The 18,848-nt window shown below is 43.9% G+C and overlaps 1 protein-coding gene across 2 annotated transcripts in view; it reads right to left on the reverse strand.

Annotated features, from left to right (window-relative positions):
- ITPR3 (inositol 1,4,5-trisphosphate receptor type 3) overlaps window positions 1-12,809 on the reverse strand; it is a 174,376-nt gene extending 161,567 nt beyond the window's left edge. For both annotated transcript variants that reach the window (XR_008306221.1, XM_053246289.1), the window contains exon 1: window positions 12,551-12,809. Coding sequence is in view for 1 of the 2 variants with exons in the window: in XM_053246289.1 (XP_053102264.1) it covers window positions 12,551-12,639 (89 nt within the window). In the remaining variant the exon portion in view is untranslated. The remainder of the gene's footprint in view (window positions 1-12,550) is intronic.
- Window positions 12,810-18,848: the final 6,039 nt, after the last annotated feature.

Genomic DNA, 18,848 nt, shown 5'->3' on the forward strand with positions numbered 1-18,848 from the left:
AGGGAGGAGCTGATCTTATCTTTGCTGCTCTGCAGCACTACACATCTAGTCCAGGTGATCTGGGGAAATAATAGGGAAATAATACTGATAATAATAGGAAATAATAATAGGTAAATAATAGAAAATAATACTGGCACTGGCAGGCCTGCTGTTATCTCAGGCTTGGCTCTTCAAACTGGGCAACTTATTATGAGTAGCTTCACATACTGCCTTGCCTGGCCTACCCTCCTGTACCCCAACTACCTCTTTTGGAGAGCCCAGCCATTGGTAAGACCCTGACTTAGATCCATGTCTGCATGCTTCAGAATCTAGCCTGCTGCTCATCTTTGGGGAATCCATGAGAGTCACAGACTGTATCATGACAGCACTTTACATTTCAGAAAAAAACAAAGAGAGAGAGAGAGATTTTCCCATTCACCTGAATGGGAAAAAAGGGATATGTTGGCAGGTAAGAGATTCATGTCCCTCTGTCCTGTTCTACTTTGGGCAGAAGGGCTGCTTCCTCCTGCTTGCAGAGAGTCCCCAGTTTGGTCCTTAACATCTCCAGTTAAAAAGGGTCTCATGTAGCAGAATTAAGGAAATCCATACTGAGCTCAGTGAACCAATAGCCTGGATCCGCATTCAATAGCTTCATCTATTCAGTTTAAGACAAGCAACTATCAATAAGCATCAACAGGGGTCAAGAAATGTTGGCTCAGTTTACCAATCAAACAAAATATTTCACTTGTTTCCTTGAGCTATGTTGGTATATTACTCGTCAGGATTTCTTGCACTCACTGGGCATCATTTTTCACTTGTCATGGATGAGAAGACAAGTAGATGTTCTGAGCCCTGAACATCAAAGAAGCAAGCAACAATTAGGAAAAAGGACTAACAACTGAAAGCCAAATCCATTGTTCAGACCTGCTCTGAGAATATATCTTAATCCTTAGCTGAAAAGTCCCATGTCATTATTACCACTTGTATAGCTCATTCACAGAGCCCAAGACTGGTATATAGAAGGTCCTAGGATCAAACAGTGGCTCAAGGGTCAGGAGTAACCTTTGTCTGAGACTCAAGAGGTCCTACCAGTCAGAATTGGACCACACAAACTGGTCTATTTCAAGATGTCAGCTCCTTATGAACATATAAAACTGCCTTTTACCAAGTCAGATTAGACCAAGTCAGACATTGACTGGCAGTGGTTCTCCAGGGTTCCAGAAAAAGCTCTTTCTCAGACATACCTGGAGGTGCCAGTGATTGAACCTGGATGTGCTGCAGGCAAAGCATGTGCTCTGTCACACTGAGCGCGCTCTCTCTCTCTCTCTCTCTCTCATAAGATGTCATCAATAAGAATTATTCTTCCAGCTTCATAACAGAATTCGGAAGCACACCAAAACCATTTCATAAATAATTGATTGCTATCTTATTTCTTCCTCCCCTCCCAACCCTCTCCTTGCAGTCTGCAGCTTATTTTCACTATACACCCAGCAACTGAACCACTTTATTTCCATGCAGTTCCTGCTGCCACTAAAATTATGTATTTCTTAAAAAAAAAAAATAGAACAGTACTAATAGCTGAAAAGAATGCCACGCTCTACTCATCTACATGTTGCATCAAACTCTGCATTGTTGCTTTGTTCCCCACTGTTTGTGGGCAGCAGAAGCACCTGTGCCAAAGGGGCACAGGGGAAAGGAAGTTCCTTGGCTGTGCTTCTGCACCTAATCACCACCCCCTGTGATGAACTGCACCAGGCAGCCACATATTGATATCACAGATCTTGTACCCAATGCCTGATTTGCAGGGAGCTTTAATGCACTGTGGATCCTAGTTGCCATCCACTCCTTGCACTCCTTGCATCTGGTAATCATCCCTCTCCCCAACTTTGCTGTTGTTGTTGCCAATATGCATATATGAAGCTGAAACCAAACCTAACAAACTGATTGGCACCACTTCCTGAGGATCCGGTGTTCAGTGAGAAAGCCAAAGGCTACAGTCTGGCACCACTTTTTTAAAAGCAAAGTATGAAATGCAGAATTCTGACTTCCAGGGCTGCAAACTGCCACTTCCCTAGCCGTGGCAACAGTCGGGCTACTTTCACTGAAATCATACAATAACGGCTCCCCCCACCGGGCACAGTTAACTGGGTTTAAAGGAATGGATGAAATCAGGGTTTGGGTCTGCTCATATAAGCAAACTCCCTTTAGGAATGTGTTCATATCATTAAAATCACTTTAATGATTGCTGCTTTAATCTAGCATCCACAGTAGATTTTTTTTCCCCTACCTGCCTGTTCTTTAATACAAAGCCTTGAAACTAAGCATGTGGCTAAAGGGTGTAACTAGCAGCTTTATTTAGCCTGAGGGCAATTCTCTTCTGACATGTTTGGTCACCAACGGGTTGTTCTGCTATAGGAAAGCACCCTTTCATTTCTGCAGGGAGCCTTTAATTGTCTCCCACATTCATTCCTGTCATTTCATGTAATTTTAGCTTTTTTTTTTTTTTTGGCCACTTTTCAATACTGATCTTAGCAAATATATATGCATGAGCTGGGACAGAAATTTAAGCACAAAGGGCACAGTCCAACCAAAGTTAACTACCGAATTCAATTAGAGAGACTGAATAGTTGTTTTAATATGTGCAACAACCAAATGGTGCAAACAGGGGCGTAGCTAGGGGAGAGGGGGCCCGTGTTCATCCCTCTCTCGGGCGGCCCCCCAGAGTGAGGGAGACAATGAAGAAAGTAGGGAGGGATGGAGCTGGAGGGCCCTCAGGAGCTGGGGGCCCGTGTTCTTTGAACCCTTTTGTTCAATTATAGGTACGCCCCTGGCCGTGCAAAACTATCAAACTTTGCTCCATTTGCCTTGCAGAAGCCCTACTGGGGCTACAGAGACTCCGTGTGTGCTAACAGCTCAAGGGGTCGCTCAAGGTGAGAATGGGATTCTCTGACTTTCTAGAAATTATCTAGAGCCCCAGAAGCCTCATGTCTTGATTGCGTTCAGCAGAGACATTAAGTGAACTTTCCCCACCACTTTCCCACAACACTTCCTGATGAGTGTAAGGATCCATTCCTTACCTACTGAACAAATGAAAGCAAAAAGATATTTTCTTTCCCCTCTCAGTCTTCTGCACAGAAGTGACTAGGATAGGCCACTTCCTTCCCACGGGACAATGTGATTACAACTGAAATGTAAATAAGTATAGTGATTAAGGGAGTAGACTGTGAATCAGGACTTCCCCAGTTCAAATCTTGCCTTGGTCATGAGTTCACCAGGAGCTTTTACAGACAGGGCTGTTACCTCGAATCTCCGGAAGAGAACGTGTGTGTACACACACCAGCCAAACTTACCCCAAAGTCCATTCGAGATCCTTGGAAGCACTCCACACACAAATTGGGCATTATCTTCCAAATTCTAGCTTATCTTGATGTATTTCCGGGTTTTTAAAATGCTGATTTCAAGAGAGTTTTTCTGAAAACACCGGAGCAAATAGGGAGAGGCACTGATGTAGAATCATTGTTCCTATCTAAGGAACACTCTCTCACTCGCTCTCTCCCCATTGGCTAGAAAGAAAACACGGACGCAAGTAATGCAAACCTGCATCAAAAGCCAACCCGAGAGCAGAGGGGAGGGGCTGCTTCCCTCAGATGCCTTGAGTGTAATTCGAAGTGGCTTCGCTCAACATTTACCCCGCAGCATGAAGCCATGTGTGAATAACTAGGTGATCTTGGGCAAGCCACTTCAATTCCACTCAGATCCCCAGCTGCAACATGGGGATAATAATACTTACTTACACACACACACAGAGACCATACAGGGTTGTTGTAAAGATTATATCAAGTTAACACATGTGAAGGGCTTTGCATGCACACACAGATGCAAGTGCTATACAAATGTGAATATTGTTATTAAATATGAGCATTTATAGAACCAAAGAAAATTGGCAGTAGATTCTTAGATCAGTTGTTCATCCATTCTCAATGATCTCAGCTTTGGATTTATGTAGGTATATCACCAAAATTCTTCTTGCATGCCATTTTATCCCAGGAGCTATAGGAATGCTCTTTGCCAACAAGCAGGAAGTATTCTGAGCAACCAGTGCACTGCTGTTCACTAGCAAGGACTAAAGCAGGCCTTGAAAATAATGTATAAGCCTCCCACCCCCGCCCCACTGTTTCAATGTCTGGTTTAATTTAAAATAGCCCAATGGCTTTTTCTCTTAACTCAGGTGAAAGAAGTTTGAAATAGACAGTCTATATAATCTGTATTCAGGAGAAGGGGTTATATAAGATATAGTTCGTTCAATTTCCCCCATTTGCTGCTCATTTCCTATTAATTTTTTTTTCCCCCAACAAAGCCTGAACTGGAGGCTGTGGGCAGGGGGGATTCTAGCTCCAGAATGGTAATTCTCATTTCCTGGATATAAAACACATATCACCGTTTCAACTCATGGATTACAAGAGTCTCCAAAACATGTAATTTTGAGCAGAATAGCAACTGCTTTTTTTAATCTGTTCTATCACTGGATCAAGCTACCTATGAACAAAGTCCTCAAAATGTACTCTGCAGGGCTGAATCAAGCAATGGTGCTTCTATTGGCTTTCCCCTTGGCAACCAATCCTTCTTGTCGGCTACAAGCTTTGTCTACTGAAGAAATATCTAACCAGTTAGAGCCAAGAACATAAATGTAATAGTTGACTAAGTGTGCTACTGAGTTCAAAGGAATTTCTTTCTACACGATATGTTTTGGATTCAAGGCATTAGGCATGCCACTAAAAGCCACAGCAAGTTATGTTATATATTAGCCATGGCATAAATATATGTTAATACATGTATGGATTGAATGACTAAACCCTATGCCTGTAACTAGCAGCTTCCATCCTAGCTTGAATATAAGAACTGAACAAAAGGCCATTCCTAAGCAGAGAGCTTGTGCAACATAATGGCTAAGAATCTCCCCAGTTTTAATCCCACCTCTGCCATGAACTCACCAAGTGATTTTAGGCAGCCCACTCCTTTTAAGACTCACCTGCAAAATAGGAATAATACTAATACCTACTTCCCTTAAAGGGTCGTCGTAAAGATTGCATCAAGATCATGCATGCACTTTACACATTCAAATGCTAAATATTATGAAGCAAAGTCAGTCCTGCAGGTAAGAAACACACTGTACAGATGCTTTGTGTAAGAACTTTATACACTTCAAGGCAACAAACAAGGATAGAAGCTGAGCATACATGTCGCCTGAACTGCACAAACCTTTCTTCAGAAACCATTTGCCTGAGATTTGACAAGAGAAGGAAACACCATGCCAATTTCAGTGGTCAGTAGGGAGGGACCGTAGCTCTGGCACAGAGTATATGCTTTGCATGTCTATGGTCCCATGTTCAATCCCTGGCATCTCCTGATAGGGCTGAGGAACACCCGTCTGAAGCCCTGGAAAACCACTGCCAGTCAGTGTAGACAATACTGACCTAGATGGACCCATGGTCTGACTCACCAGAAAGCTGCTTCATGATTATAGGTTGGAATAAATTGAATTTTAAAGCCCACCTTGCCATTACATTGTTAAAGGAAGATCTAAAGCAGTCATGGATGAAGGTAGATTTGTGTATCTACCTGTATCTCCTCGAAGAAATAACATCCTTTAAACTTTGTTGGTAACATATTTAGATACATGGCATTTTAATCTTGCAGAAGCCCCCCCAAACCTAATTCTGACTTCAATCACAGAGTAACTCCAGCCGGACTGAGCAAGTCAGCTGGGTTAGCAACTCTTAAAGAAAGTGACCAAACCCATGGCAGGATGACTCTTGACACAACCCTCTGACTAGAGTGTGTCAACTACAGTGCTTTGGCACCGGAGACCAGTTTCTAACTGAGAGCAGTAAGAGAGTCACCTCAACCTCTCTCTGTCAGCAGTTCTCCTTCCAAAACTGCAACTTGTTTTTTCTGTCCTAACAGAGAGGAAGTCCGTATAGATTAATTGGGAGTTTCCAGGACTCTTCTAAGCCAGGCAGTCATGTATGAAATGTTATGCCCAGAGCTGGCTAGGGAATTTGATTAGCAAACTAACCATGCTCTACAGTGAGAAAAGGACTTCACATCTTTTAGACTACTGCCCTGCACTGTTCCCTCTAAGAGGGATTCCCAGATGTTGTTGACTACAACTCCCAGAATCCCCAGTTGCAATGGCTTTTGCTTGGGGATTATGGAAGTTGTAGTCAACAACATCTGGGAATCCCTCTTAGAGGGAACACTGTTGCCCTCATCCAGAAATCTGTCCAGTCATGGACACTTCCATTCAAGCCCTGATTGATTCTGTATCAAATTTCCAAATTCTATAGCAGCAAAGTCTTAAATTTGGAGATATATATTTATAATGCCAATAGATTACCTTGCATTCAGCCTGGTGCAGAACACCAACAGTTAAATAAGAACATAGGAAACTGCCTTATATCGAGTCAGACCATTGATCCATCTAGCCCTGCTCATGGCCCTGCTCATTAACAGAGATCTGGTTGGCAGAGACTAGAGACAGGGCCTTTTCGGTTCTGGCCCCTCAGCTTTGGACTGCCCTCACCAAGGAGCTCTGCCATGCTCCCTCCATCAGTGTTTTGAAAAACAACTGAAAACACATCTTTTTAAAGAGGCGCTTTAATGTTTCATCTCTGTTTATATCTTGTAGGTTCTTTAGTTTTTATAGTTCTTAGTTTTTAGCTTTTAAAATAACTTTTAATTTGGAACTTTTTTAAAAAAAAAGTTATTTTAAATGTGGCTTTAGCTTGGTTTTTAACTTATTTAACTAAATTTGGTTAATTTTATTAGTCTTATTTTACATTGTACCTTTTTATTGATAAGCCACCCTAAGCAGTAGTGTACTAGAGGGGTGGGTTATAAATATTTTAAATAAACAATAATAATAAATAAATAGCTCAGTATTATCTATACAGACTGGCTGTGGCTTCTCCTGTCATGAACCCTGAACCCACCAGCAGCCACCCAGCTACACCGCAGCAGCCAGTGCTTAAGAAATAAGGCACAGCCCCTTTAAGACATTCCAGGCTCAGGTGGGGCTGCAGTGCTGGCTCTGTATTTAAGGCCTCAGTTTGCCTCCACCATTTGCTTGTTTTTGGACTTCAACCCTGCCTGCTCTTAATGTACTCATCTTTGGCTCCTGACCTCCTGCAGGTTTGACTTTGCCTTGCCTGCTCCCACAGTGTGCTTCCTGCCACAGCTGACCTACCAGGTATGACATCTCCAAGGCAGCAGGAAGGAGTCTCTCTTACCAGAGAAGGAGATGCCAGGGAAGGAACTTGGAACCTTCTGCATGCAAGTAGCTGAGCTACATTAGTCCATCTATGAAAGCTGCTTGCTCAACTTTCACCCAGCCCCACACAGCAGAGAAGCATTCACCCATATCTACAATGGGGCCATGATCCAGTCAGATGGAAGCATCAAGGATAGTTCATAATAATACTTAGTATAATGCTGTAGAGCAGGCCTGCTCAACTTTGCCCCCCCTCAGCTGTTTTTGGACAACAACTCCCATAATCCCCAGCAACAGTGGCCAATAGCCAAGGATCATGGGAGCTGTAGGCCAACATCTGCTGAAGGGCCGAAGTTGAGCAGGCCTGCTGTAGAGCAAGGACATGGCACCTTGGTTTTCCTGATGTAATAAATTGTGGCTGGGGGTGATGGGAACTGTAGTTCAAGAACACCTGGAGAGCCAAGGTTGCCTACCCCTGCTGTAGAGTGTCCAACTCTCTCTTACAACCCTGAAAGGCAGGTTCTGTATCATTCCTATCAAGGCTGTATTTTCCAGTGTCTGAAGCTGAATAGTGTGCACCTGTTCTTAAGCAGAGGCAACCGCTGCCAGCACAACCATCTCTGTGCAGTACTGTGTGCCAGGGGGCTCCTTTATGGGAATCGGAACCCTTGCTGCACCAACAAGGACTACAAAGGTGTGCAGAGAATACCAAGAAAAGAGGAGAGCTGGTCTTGTGGCAGCAAGCAAGCATGACTTGTCCCCAGAGCTAAGCAGGGTCCACCCTGGTTGCATTTGACTGGGAGACCGCATGCGAGCACTGTAAGATATTCCCCTCAGGGGATGGAGCCGCTCTGGGAAGAGCATTTAGGTTCCAAGTTCCCTCCCTGGCATCTCCAAGAGAGGGCCGAGAGAGATTCCTGCCTGCAGCCTTGGAGAAGCTGCTGCCAGTCTAGGTTGGCAATACTGAGCTAGATGGACCAATGGTCTGACTCGGTATATGGCAGCTTCCTATGTTCCTAAGTATATGCAGGGAATGCTAGGTGATGGACTACATTGTAGCAAGGAAAGCACTTGAAAGGACTGCATGTCCCACATTCCCCGTGCACACCTCCCAGTGGTCCCCATGTGTCTTCCCAGTCATTGCTGGGGCAGTATAGCTGCTGCTTCCCATAAAGGAGCCCCCACTATACCATAATCATACTGTACTGTGCAGAGAGCCATGCTATGAGCCTGCCTGTGTGTGGTTCCAGTGGGCTGGTGCATATTATTCTGCTGTGGACATTCCAAAGTACAGCCCTAATATCTATACTGTAGATGTGGGGAAGGGCTGAAGCTACCTTGTGAGTTCTAGGCAGAGGTAAGATTTGAACTTTCTCTTTTGTTGCTCAGTCACAATGCTAAAACAGCCGCCATGGGGCTGGACACATCTCTCCGACACTGTATGTAAGTCACAGAAAGGTATGCCTTAACTTCACCTGTTCTCAAGGCATGGATGACTGAGCAGCATCTAAATAAGCTTGAGGCGAATTGGCTTAATCTAAGTCACATATTTCAATAACGGGCTTATAATTTTTGATCATGCAGTAAAGTGTTTGTGGAGTGCAACGCTTAGAGGGTCTTTAAAACTGCAACTCCAGTGGCATCTGTCTCCTGCATGCCTGTCATATGCATAATTCTTGTCCTGACAGATGCTGGGAATGCAATAACCATTAAAGCACATATTTTTCACATGTTAGACACTCACTGATTTAAAAACACTGGAAGAAATTTTTTTAAGACCACCAAAGAAATCACAGACTATTCTCTTGATCATTCACCTAAAGTTTTGTTTGGATACCTGGAATATGATTTGCAATTGTACTTCCACGCTTATCTGCAACTAGATGATGTATCACAGCTTTATGGAAATCAGCTGCCAGACCAACCTTATCAGATTTCCATCAAATGGAAAGACAATAAAATACCTTCAAAAGAAGACTGGTTGATAAAAAAAATTTGAATATGCGGAGATGGCAAAACTTACAACACTTATAAGGGATGAAAACTTGGAATGTTTCAAAGAAGATTGGGAACCTTTCTTGCTTTACTTAAAGACCTGTTTTTCTAACATGGACCTTTCAGCAGGGTTTGAAATTTAGTAATTACAGCAGGTTGGGTAGGGTAAAATCGAATTGTAAGATGGAGTATATATGTTTTGTATTATTATAGCAATGGCTTATATGTATAGTTAACAAGAACCGCACAGACTGGTAAGCGGGAAGTCAATGTTTACTTAATTATGTGTAACTTGATTGTTAAGGTACTGTTAAAATCAATAAAATTTTAAAATGCAAAAAAAAAAGATTAGTACAAGCAGATTTGGGATGTTGCAGTACTAACATGACATATTATGATGAAGCTAAAGAAAACAGTGATGAAGACAATTTTATTAGAAATCGGATTTTATTTTATTTTTGAATGATAGTTATGCAAATAATTGCCCATATTTTTTATTTGCACCTGTGTAAGGAATGTTTAGTTATTAATACAAAACATTTGTTTTAAAAATCTGGAGTTTTATTTTAGGCAATGACTCACATGGCAGTGAGGGGAAGCTGTGAAACAAAAAAGTTTCAAGAAAGAAAAAAAGAGCCTATGTAAAGAAGTACTTGGGCAATGAGGAAGGACAACCAAGAGATTCACTATCTGCTCTTCAGTCACACAGAATGTCTAAGTGTCTGCTTTGTTTTGGGGAGGTCAGCAGTGTGACTACCAGCTTCTAGCGAATTCTCCCAATGTGCAATCCATTTCTATAGGAATTCTACTGCATCCACCAACTTTTGCAACATGTTTCGGATCCTGCCTTTGTGCATTTCTGGATATTTATTTATTATCAAATTTGTATACTGCCCCAAACTTGCGTCTCTGGGCGGATATAGGCAGGTATACAAATTTAGCAGAGTACAGTATATACTTCTATGATTTTGTGACACAGCTGGCTGGAGCGCTGTGTGCTTATTTGTGGATGAAAGTTGACTGTGATTAGTGAGAGTAAATTTAGAGGAAACTGTGCAGTGATTTACTAGATTATGTACTGAGAAAAGCATCCACCAGGTTAATATCTCTAGATGTAGGCATCAAGAGTAGAAGGCCCATTTGTTACTGTGGATCTGCTTGCACCAGTGCAAATTCATCTGATCTGCACTGAATTTTCTCTGAGGAGCACACATTTCACACAGCCTTCATTCATGTGATGGATCACCTCTGATCTGCACCACAGACGGGCACAAACATGGAGCACCTACAGACTGCATGCAAGTAGCTGTGACATCAACACAACATTCTCACGCCCTCCAATTTCTGCCAGGAAAATATTTTTTTCTTGTTCTCACCCATTGATCATATCAAGCCATAGCAGGAATGCAACCCACATGCATATAGACATGCCCTTTCAGTAACTTGCATAGGATTCTGCCATCTAACCATAAACAAGCTGCTATCTGCAGGTTGTGGGAGGTGGCACCATGGCTGTTTGACTCATACTTAGGATTTACAGGCCTCCCTGCATGGTTTCAACAAGCAGCTCAACTCTTAAGAGCCTTTGCATCTCTTCTTGGCAGGAAGAAGTCAAGGCTCTACCCATATTCCTTTTCTTCTCTTGGGGGAATGCTTATAGTTATAGACTAGAGTCGGCAAGGATGCCAATGGACCCACCAGAGGAAAGGAGAAATTAGCACAGTTGAACAGCAATCTTGAACAGCTACTAAGGATTCTATGATGACAAGTTGCTTGGCAGATTATATCACTGTTAGCACTAATTCATGGCCATCATTAGCATTTACAGAACACCAGCCATGCACCAGGCACTGTACAAAATGCAGAAATGATGGAAGTCCCTGCCCAGCAGGCTTGCAATTTAAGGAGAAGACAGGACAAAAGTGAAGGGAGAGATTCTGAGAACAAGAGTGAGAGGGTTAACTGGGAGCACACAGCACAAAAGAGGCAAGGCCGTGATGATTCAGGAAAGGGACCTACCATGTGCAATACAGTTTGCATTTCTAGAAGAAAGGAAGAACCAGGCCTTCAGTTCACTAGGAATTAGTATTAATCTATAGAGCACTAGTAGCATTTACATTAATGCTATTGGGGCATGTATGGGAGGGATCAGAGCCGAGATCCAAAACAGGGTGTATGTTTTTAATGTGACTGAAAATAAATTAACAAGAGCAGCCACAGAGAGGAACCACATAAGTTTCTTTCACTTCATGCACCAGAAAAAGCAGGTTGTTTCCTATACAAGTATATGAGGGGTGGCTCATCCAGTACAGTTCTTCTCCATGCAAGAAGTCCTGACCTTCTTCCAATATATGTTCTCACAGGGGCACATGATTCATTAATCTGGCAACTCTCTCTCCGGGCGGGGTGGTGGTGGACAACAATTCCAATGACACTCTCCCCACCCCCCACCATTGTTGCAATCATGAACATTTCTGCTAACCATAGCCCAATACACATTAAATAATTTTTGTCCATGCAAGGGCATCCTTGGGAAGGGCTCATTTCACCCACATAGGTGGTGGAGTTGTCCATCTTTCCAGACATCCAGCAGCAGGCTTGAGGAAACCTACCATCAAAGTGATCAGACTCTGCCTGGATCCCTGCTGGGGGTCCCAGCCTTGGGTCCCTAGGTGTTGTAGAACTGCAGCTCCCATCATCCCCAGCAAAATACCTTTGTGCCTGGGAATGACTGGAGTTGTAGTTAACAACATCAGGGGGTCCGACTTGGCAACCCCTGAGTTAGAAATTAAGATTGCAGGAAGACATCTCAAATATACACAAGCCAGGCTTTGCCGCTCTCTCTTCAGTGGATCCTCCCAAATTATCCACTCGACAAACTCACTCTCAACCTCTTCCCATCCAAATCGAAGCACTGCGGGGGCGGGGGGGAGAGATCCTAATTGCCATTCAGGAAAGGGGTGGGAAAGGATGGGTAATTGCGCACAAAGAATTCTAAAAACTAAGGTTATGAAGTGCAAGTGAAGTTCTCAGGCACCCTCTGGAACTTCCGATCAACTTTCGCCTCGGAGTCGAAGTTATTAACCCAACTGTGTTCAGTTCCATGGAACTGCTCCAGTGGGCACTACGGCTGGCACTCTGTGCCCGTGTAAGCCACCGAAGTGATGCAGCCTCCGCAGCTTCTACCTTAGAAACAGCTCCATTGCGAACACGGCAACCGCTCTCATTTCCTCGGAAGGACCACCTCCCCCACCCCGCGCCGTTCCCCTGCCTGAGAGAGGGCGCTGTCAGCTGCTGCTCACTCACCCCAGAGTGCTGATGAAGCCATTGACTGATCCTTCGGCATACAAGGAGACGATGTCTCCAATGTGCAGGAAGCTGGACATCTCATTCATGATTCCAACGGCCTGTCTCGTCCCGACGCCTTTTCTCCTTGACTTTCACTTCCCACCCAAGTGTTCCACCATGTGGCTGGCGGGACACCGGGAATTAGTGGTCCAAAGCCCCCCTCCGCAGGGTGCGCTAGTAAGCAAGAGGGGAGCTCAGGCAAGAGAGTCCCCCGTCCCCACGTGCTTATGCTTATCCGGGACGTGGCTCGATCCGACAGCAACAAGAAGGCAGAGCAGGAGGTGCTGTTGTGTACTGGCGCGGCGGGGGGGGGGGGGGCGACTAGAGATTTGCATGAGTTCCCGCTGACTCTCTCTCTCTCTTTCGTACAGCTCCCTACCTGCAGCCAATAGAAAGCGATCAGGAAGTCCTGATGAAATATTCGATGCAAATTGTGCCTGCGAGGGGTGCAGACGGAATGGCCACACCCCTGCTGGCCACGCCTCCCACCCCCAGAAGAAACTTTTCCAACATCGCGCTAAGGAGGGTGGCTAGCGAAGCGAAGAGGCTTGCTTTGAAAAGAGCGTCTTTTGCACGAGGCGGGAACAAAAGCGGGCGGGGTGGGGGGGGAGGAAACGAAATATTTCCTCTCCCCCCGCCCGCCTTCCAAGTGTGTGCATTTGATGAGAGTTCTAAAAGCGCACGTTATGAGCTGGTTCTTGTCGCCGGAACTCTCCGCGATTACATTTGCTGTTCAGGCCGCCGCGGCACGAGGATTCTGCCAAGACTGAAAAATGAAACCGACACCCGCTCCCCTCTCTCGCCTTTGACCAATATTCAGTCTAGAGATTCAGCATCAATCGTGCGCTCCCTTGCAGTTTGCGCCCCGAGGGGGAAACGCTCCTCCTCCAAACTCATCCATGCACCATGCACAGATCTGCACACCAAGCCCACCTCCCCTATCCCTTCTTCGCGGGGTTTCAATGGATTGGGGGACGCGGTCGCGGCGCGGGGACATATGCTTCCATCGTCGCGGAGTCAAGTGTTGCAGGTCTGACGCTGACAAGACCGCAAAGAGGCTGCACACGACGAAGTTTCCCTAGTTACGATCCAGGCCGTTGCGCCGGTGTGAGCATCACAACGCGGTCGCGCAGGTTTCCTGTTGAAGCAGGAGCTGCAGCTCAGCCTCCGACGACACAATGAAAGCGGAAAGAAACGCACGAGTTGCTCTGACTGACTCTCCCTTTTGTTTCGCTAGGAAATTATTAGCAGCAAAGTTTCTTTTTAAAGGGGCCGTGGCCCTTTATTCTCAGAATCAGCTCGAGCTAGGGGGAAAGAGCATTCGGTGCAACAAAGGGAAAAGGAAACATGAACTTTAAATCATTTTTCCCCCTCCCCCACAAAAAGCCTGCTGGATTCTCATGTTACACACTCAAATAAGCATCTTTGAAAGAACAGTATTTTCCTTCCAGCTGCACCAAAGCTTCTTGTTTTTGGCAAAGACAGAAATAAGAAGTGCCAAACGCTCTGGCTCCAATTTAGGGTTGCCACCCTTTTTTTCTGGCAAGACTCTTGTGTCTAACAGGGGATCACTTGGCTTGTGCTGCCTTTCCCAACGTGGAGATGCAGCGCTGAAGAAAATGTCGTTAGTTGAATTTCTGGCTGTCATGCAGCTCCTAAAGACGGGCCAACACAGAGTAAGTCTAGTTGGCAGTTGCTCTACCCATTTCTTCACAAAAATGGAGTGTCAGCTTTTCACTCACACAGCAGTCCCCACCCAAAGTATCCAGTACCAATGCAGACTCCTCATTTGTTCTTTTTCAGTGGCAATCTTGAATATACACATATACATACAGTCAAATTGTAATTGACCATAGATATACAAGTACAATATTCAACAAAGGACCGCTATAAAAGGAGACAATATATACAGGATAGAATGTCTTAATGGAGGCTGAAAACACAGAGACTATATTAATATAAATTTCCTATGAATACTCAAAGAGGGCTGAGTTGCAATAGCTGATCTTCTCTACCAAGAAGACTTGGTAGAGTTGAAATGCATATGGCGAAAACACAGGACTCGTCAGGTGTTGGCAAAATTATGACACGAGACTTCCTCTTCTGGATACAATATGATACTGGGAATATTCACTTACACTTCTCCCGTTTCACCAGCAATATCATATCTTTGAAATGAACTACTGGATCCAATCTTTTCAGTTGGACAAAGAGACTATTTTGATTATTATTTCTGCATAAATTTTATTGAAATACACAGATATATTTTTATTGATTCAGCATCATTATAATGTATGCAATTGCACAGTCTTTTAATTATACAGTTCTATTATTAAATTCTTCTCTCCAGACATTTTTATTGCATAGATTAAAAGAAAATTTAAAACTACAAATAAAGAACAGATGTTTTGATGTACAGATGTCAACTTCAGTGTTTAATAGCTCTATTACTATTATGTTAAAATATCAGTTTATAATATTTGGATTCCCTGTTGATGTTTGGATATATTGTTGAATCCAAATAGGGTTTCATTTTTTCCTCTCCCCCCACCCCATGTTTTACTTGTGGCTTGTACAGTTCTTTTCCTCTGTGTCTGTGTCTGCTGCCCTGTTAGAAACAAATCTACACACTACTTGTGTCCTGTTAAGCACTATAAAGCAACTGTTTTCAACATTTCTCTGTATCTCTGCTGATTAACAACTGAGATTTATGTGCTTGTGTGTGTGTTTGTATTTTGATCCCATTCGGCTACAAATCTACACTTTGCCAATTATTGCTAAGGCATCCGCCTAGTTCCACCTCCGCAGCTGCCCACAATTGGCTCCTCCTCTCACTACCTGTGGTTCCACCCATCACCTGCCCTGCCTGGTGCCTTCCCTCCCAGGAACCACCAGCTGCGACTATCTCCCACCAAACAGACCATCTCTTCTTCCCTGTCTTTCTCTCTGTGTGTTTCTCTTGCTTGAATGTTGCTCTTGCATTTCTACTACTTGCCAGTAGATATCCCTGGCTGTTGGTCTTTTTTCTAAATTCCTTTGTAAAGCCATTACCACTCTCTTCCGTGGGATCCATTGCCCCCCCATGAAGTAATTACCATACTTAGTCACTAGCCAAACTGCATATTTAGTGCCCCAGCACCAATCAGAATGTGCCTTTCTTTTCTTTTCCCTAAGGGTGGGCAGAGGCTAGCCTGCCCCCAACCAATCAGAATAGCTTACAAACACCTATTCTGACCAATACCCAGCAAACAAGGTCAGCCCAGTCATCTGGTTTCCTAGGGTCCTTCTAGGCAGGCTGAGCAGACGCTCTAGAGATCTGTGTAAAATGGGAGCACTCAGTCTGCAAAGAAATGAAGTTCAGAAGGTAGGAGCCCTGGCTACCTTTTTCTGCCCTCTGCTTCTCCAGAGGGAAGCCAGTCCATTCCTACTCATTCAGCACCACAACAAAACCCTCAGAAGGCATTGGATTTCTCCAGCATTTCCTTGGAGATCTTTTCTATTTTTTTAATGCCACTTGCAAATCTTGGCAATGTTCAGTGATCTAGAGAATGACTGGGCAAATGGGGGATAATGGTGGACTGGCACTTTCTCTGGGTAGTACTTTTATTAACAAGCAAGTAGCCACCACCCACACACCCCACCCTGCCTTCCCTTTTGTTCTAGGGCTTTAAACCTGGCCTATTGCTAGCTCCCTTATCTTTCTCTTAGTCTCTCACCTTTCTTGAGGGTGAAGCGGAGTTATAGCTTCCAAATAAAACAAGGCATTTTAACTGAAATGTACTAACTGGACAATTTCAGACTTATTGTTCAGCTATTGCTTGAAGTGTGTGTGTCTTAATACAGAAATTTTTGGTTTTTTTAAATAATTCTACAATTATTGCCTTCTCTTCACAGGCAACCTAACAGGCACAGCTTGGAAACCGGACCAGTCCAAAGTCAAGTAGCTCTTCCACACTAAAGTCCTTATACCAATTTTTGTTTGCTGTTGGTTGATTATTTTGTGTGTTGCCTTTTTTACCTTGGGCGGGGGTGAGGGGGGTGAGTGGTAGTAGTATTGAAAGAAGAGGTCCTCAATGTAAGTTCTTTGGTCAGGTTTGTGATTTATATGGTTTGATTTTCAAATCTGATTAAGGATTCTCTCAAATAAATGCTACATAGCACTGCCGCTAATTCTATACAGTTTATTCCAAGTAAAGCCCCAATGAACTCATTGGGGCTTACTCCCAAGTAACTGCTGTGTGCATAGGATTGCAGCCCAAGGACCTAACCCAGAAATGTTTATATTGTGAGAAAGGGAGAAATAAGGTTTGCTTTTTTAAAAAATGTAAGTATGTACTGTGTGTGCATATTCGTGAGAAGAAAGGAAACTAGTGGGCTCTGTATGTGGCCAAATATATTGTGGTATTTTAAAGCTGTTTGAAATGTGTGGATGCAGGTGCTGCCTGCAAATAAGCACTCAAGACTTCAAGCTCCCCCACCTCAGTTGGTCTTCTTAGTTTACTCCTGCATGGGATGAGGAGGAGAGGGCTGAGATTACATGGAAGGGGAGAAACGGAGGCAATGCTGATAGAAGATGGAATGCAGCTACTGAAGGACAAGAGGAGGCATGGGGGGGGCATTGTTACTTTCCACACTGACACCCACAATTAACCACCCTAATGGCAGGATTTCTTTACTCAGCAGCCAACCAAGGGGCGAATTTAGCACTAAATTAGCACTAGCTAGCCAGCCGCCAAGTGCTGGTGTGAACAACGTTGGTTGAGAGACAAGTAAACAACTTTACAGATGGAGAAAACCATGGGCTGGTCCCCCCACCACCACTTAGGGCTGGACCTGCCTCCCATTAGCCCTGCCTATGGTTACCCCTAACTCCCTTCCCTCTTTTCCACCCTCCCGCCACCAGCTCCAAAAGGCAGCAGGGGCCACACGGTCCAGCATTCAGCCAGCAAGATCCCTGCTGAGTTGGGTTCATGGTGCACTCAGCAGCATTCACTTTGTCTTCTGGCTTGAGGGAGGGGGTGAATTATATCACAAGTATATCTCACCTGTCTTTCAGGGAAGGGAAATCAAGGCAGCATACCTATAATAGGCTTCCCAGGCAGCTTCCATCCAGGCACTGGCCATATTTATTTATTCCATTTCTATACCGCCCTTCCAAAAAAGGCTCAGGGTGGTTTCCACAGAGAAATAACAAATACATAAGATGGCTCCCTGTCCCCAAAGGGCTCACAGTCTAAAATATGCAGACCTGCTTGGCTTCCTGCCTTCAGAGCTGCAGGCATAGTAATGCCTAAATTGTTATAGCCATTTAGGAAACTCTTGCTTACTCATCCTTTGAGTGCTTGGAGACATAAAGATATCCTGAGCATTGCTGTGCTTATGTTTAAATAGCTGCATACAAAACTGATAAAATCTGGATTCACAAAGGCTGTGTAATTCACAGGGGCACAGTCATTGTCACATTGGATTTACCCAGTGTCAGTCCACTGTACCAGAGATTCTCAACGTTGGGTCCCCAGATGTTATTGGACTTCAACTCCCATAATCCCCAGCCCCAGTGAACTTTGGTTGGGGAGTATGGGAGTTGAAGTCCAATAACATCTGGGGACCCAACGCTGAGAATCCCTGCACTGTACCATGCTGATTACAAATATTTTTCATAATAATAATAAATATACTGCTCTTCAACAACAACAAAAAAGTTCCTAAAGTGGTTTGTTTGTTTGTTTGTTTGTTTGTTTGTTTGTTTGTTTATCAGATTTGTACACCACCCCAAACTTTCGTCTCTGGGCAGTTAACAATCGCATAAAACAAATTAAAAACATAAACAAAAAAACTTAAAACAATTTAACAATTTAAAAATAAACCAGAGATTAAAACCTAAAAAAATTAGGAAGCTGAGATGTTAATATAGCAAAAAGTATGAGAAAATTGTCCCCTGTCACCAAAGGGGTCACAGTTCTAGAAAAACAAGCACAATGGAGATAACCAGCAACTAGCACTCAAGAGACACCCCATACTGGGCTGCACAGTGGGTTTTAAAAAGAAATATGCAGTACATCCCACCCTAATCCTTGCAGGTAGAAATGATGTTATCCCAGTGAAGATTTCATCCTGGTTTATGATCCTAATCGGTCCCATTGGGAAGGTACAGCATCAGCACCCACAGCAGATATTTGCTTCATCTCCTCTGCATTTCCATATGCAGCCTTTTAAATTTGCCTGTTGCCATTGCTGTAATAAGAAGTACATGTAA

Source organism: Hemicordylus capensis, chromosome 4, assembly GCF_027244095.1.
Source record: "Hemicordylus capensis ecotype Gifberg chromosome 4, rHemCap1.1.pri, whole genome shotgun sequence".
Lineage (NCBI taxonomy): Eukaryota > Metazoa > Chordata > Lepidosauria > Squamata > Cordylidae > Hemicordylus > Hemicordylus capensis.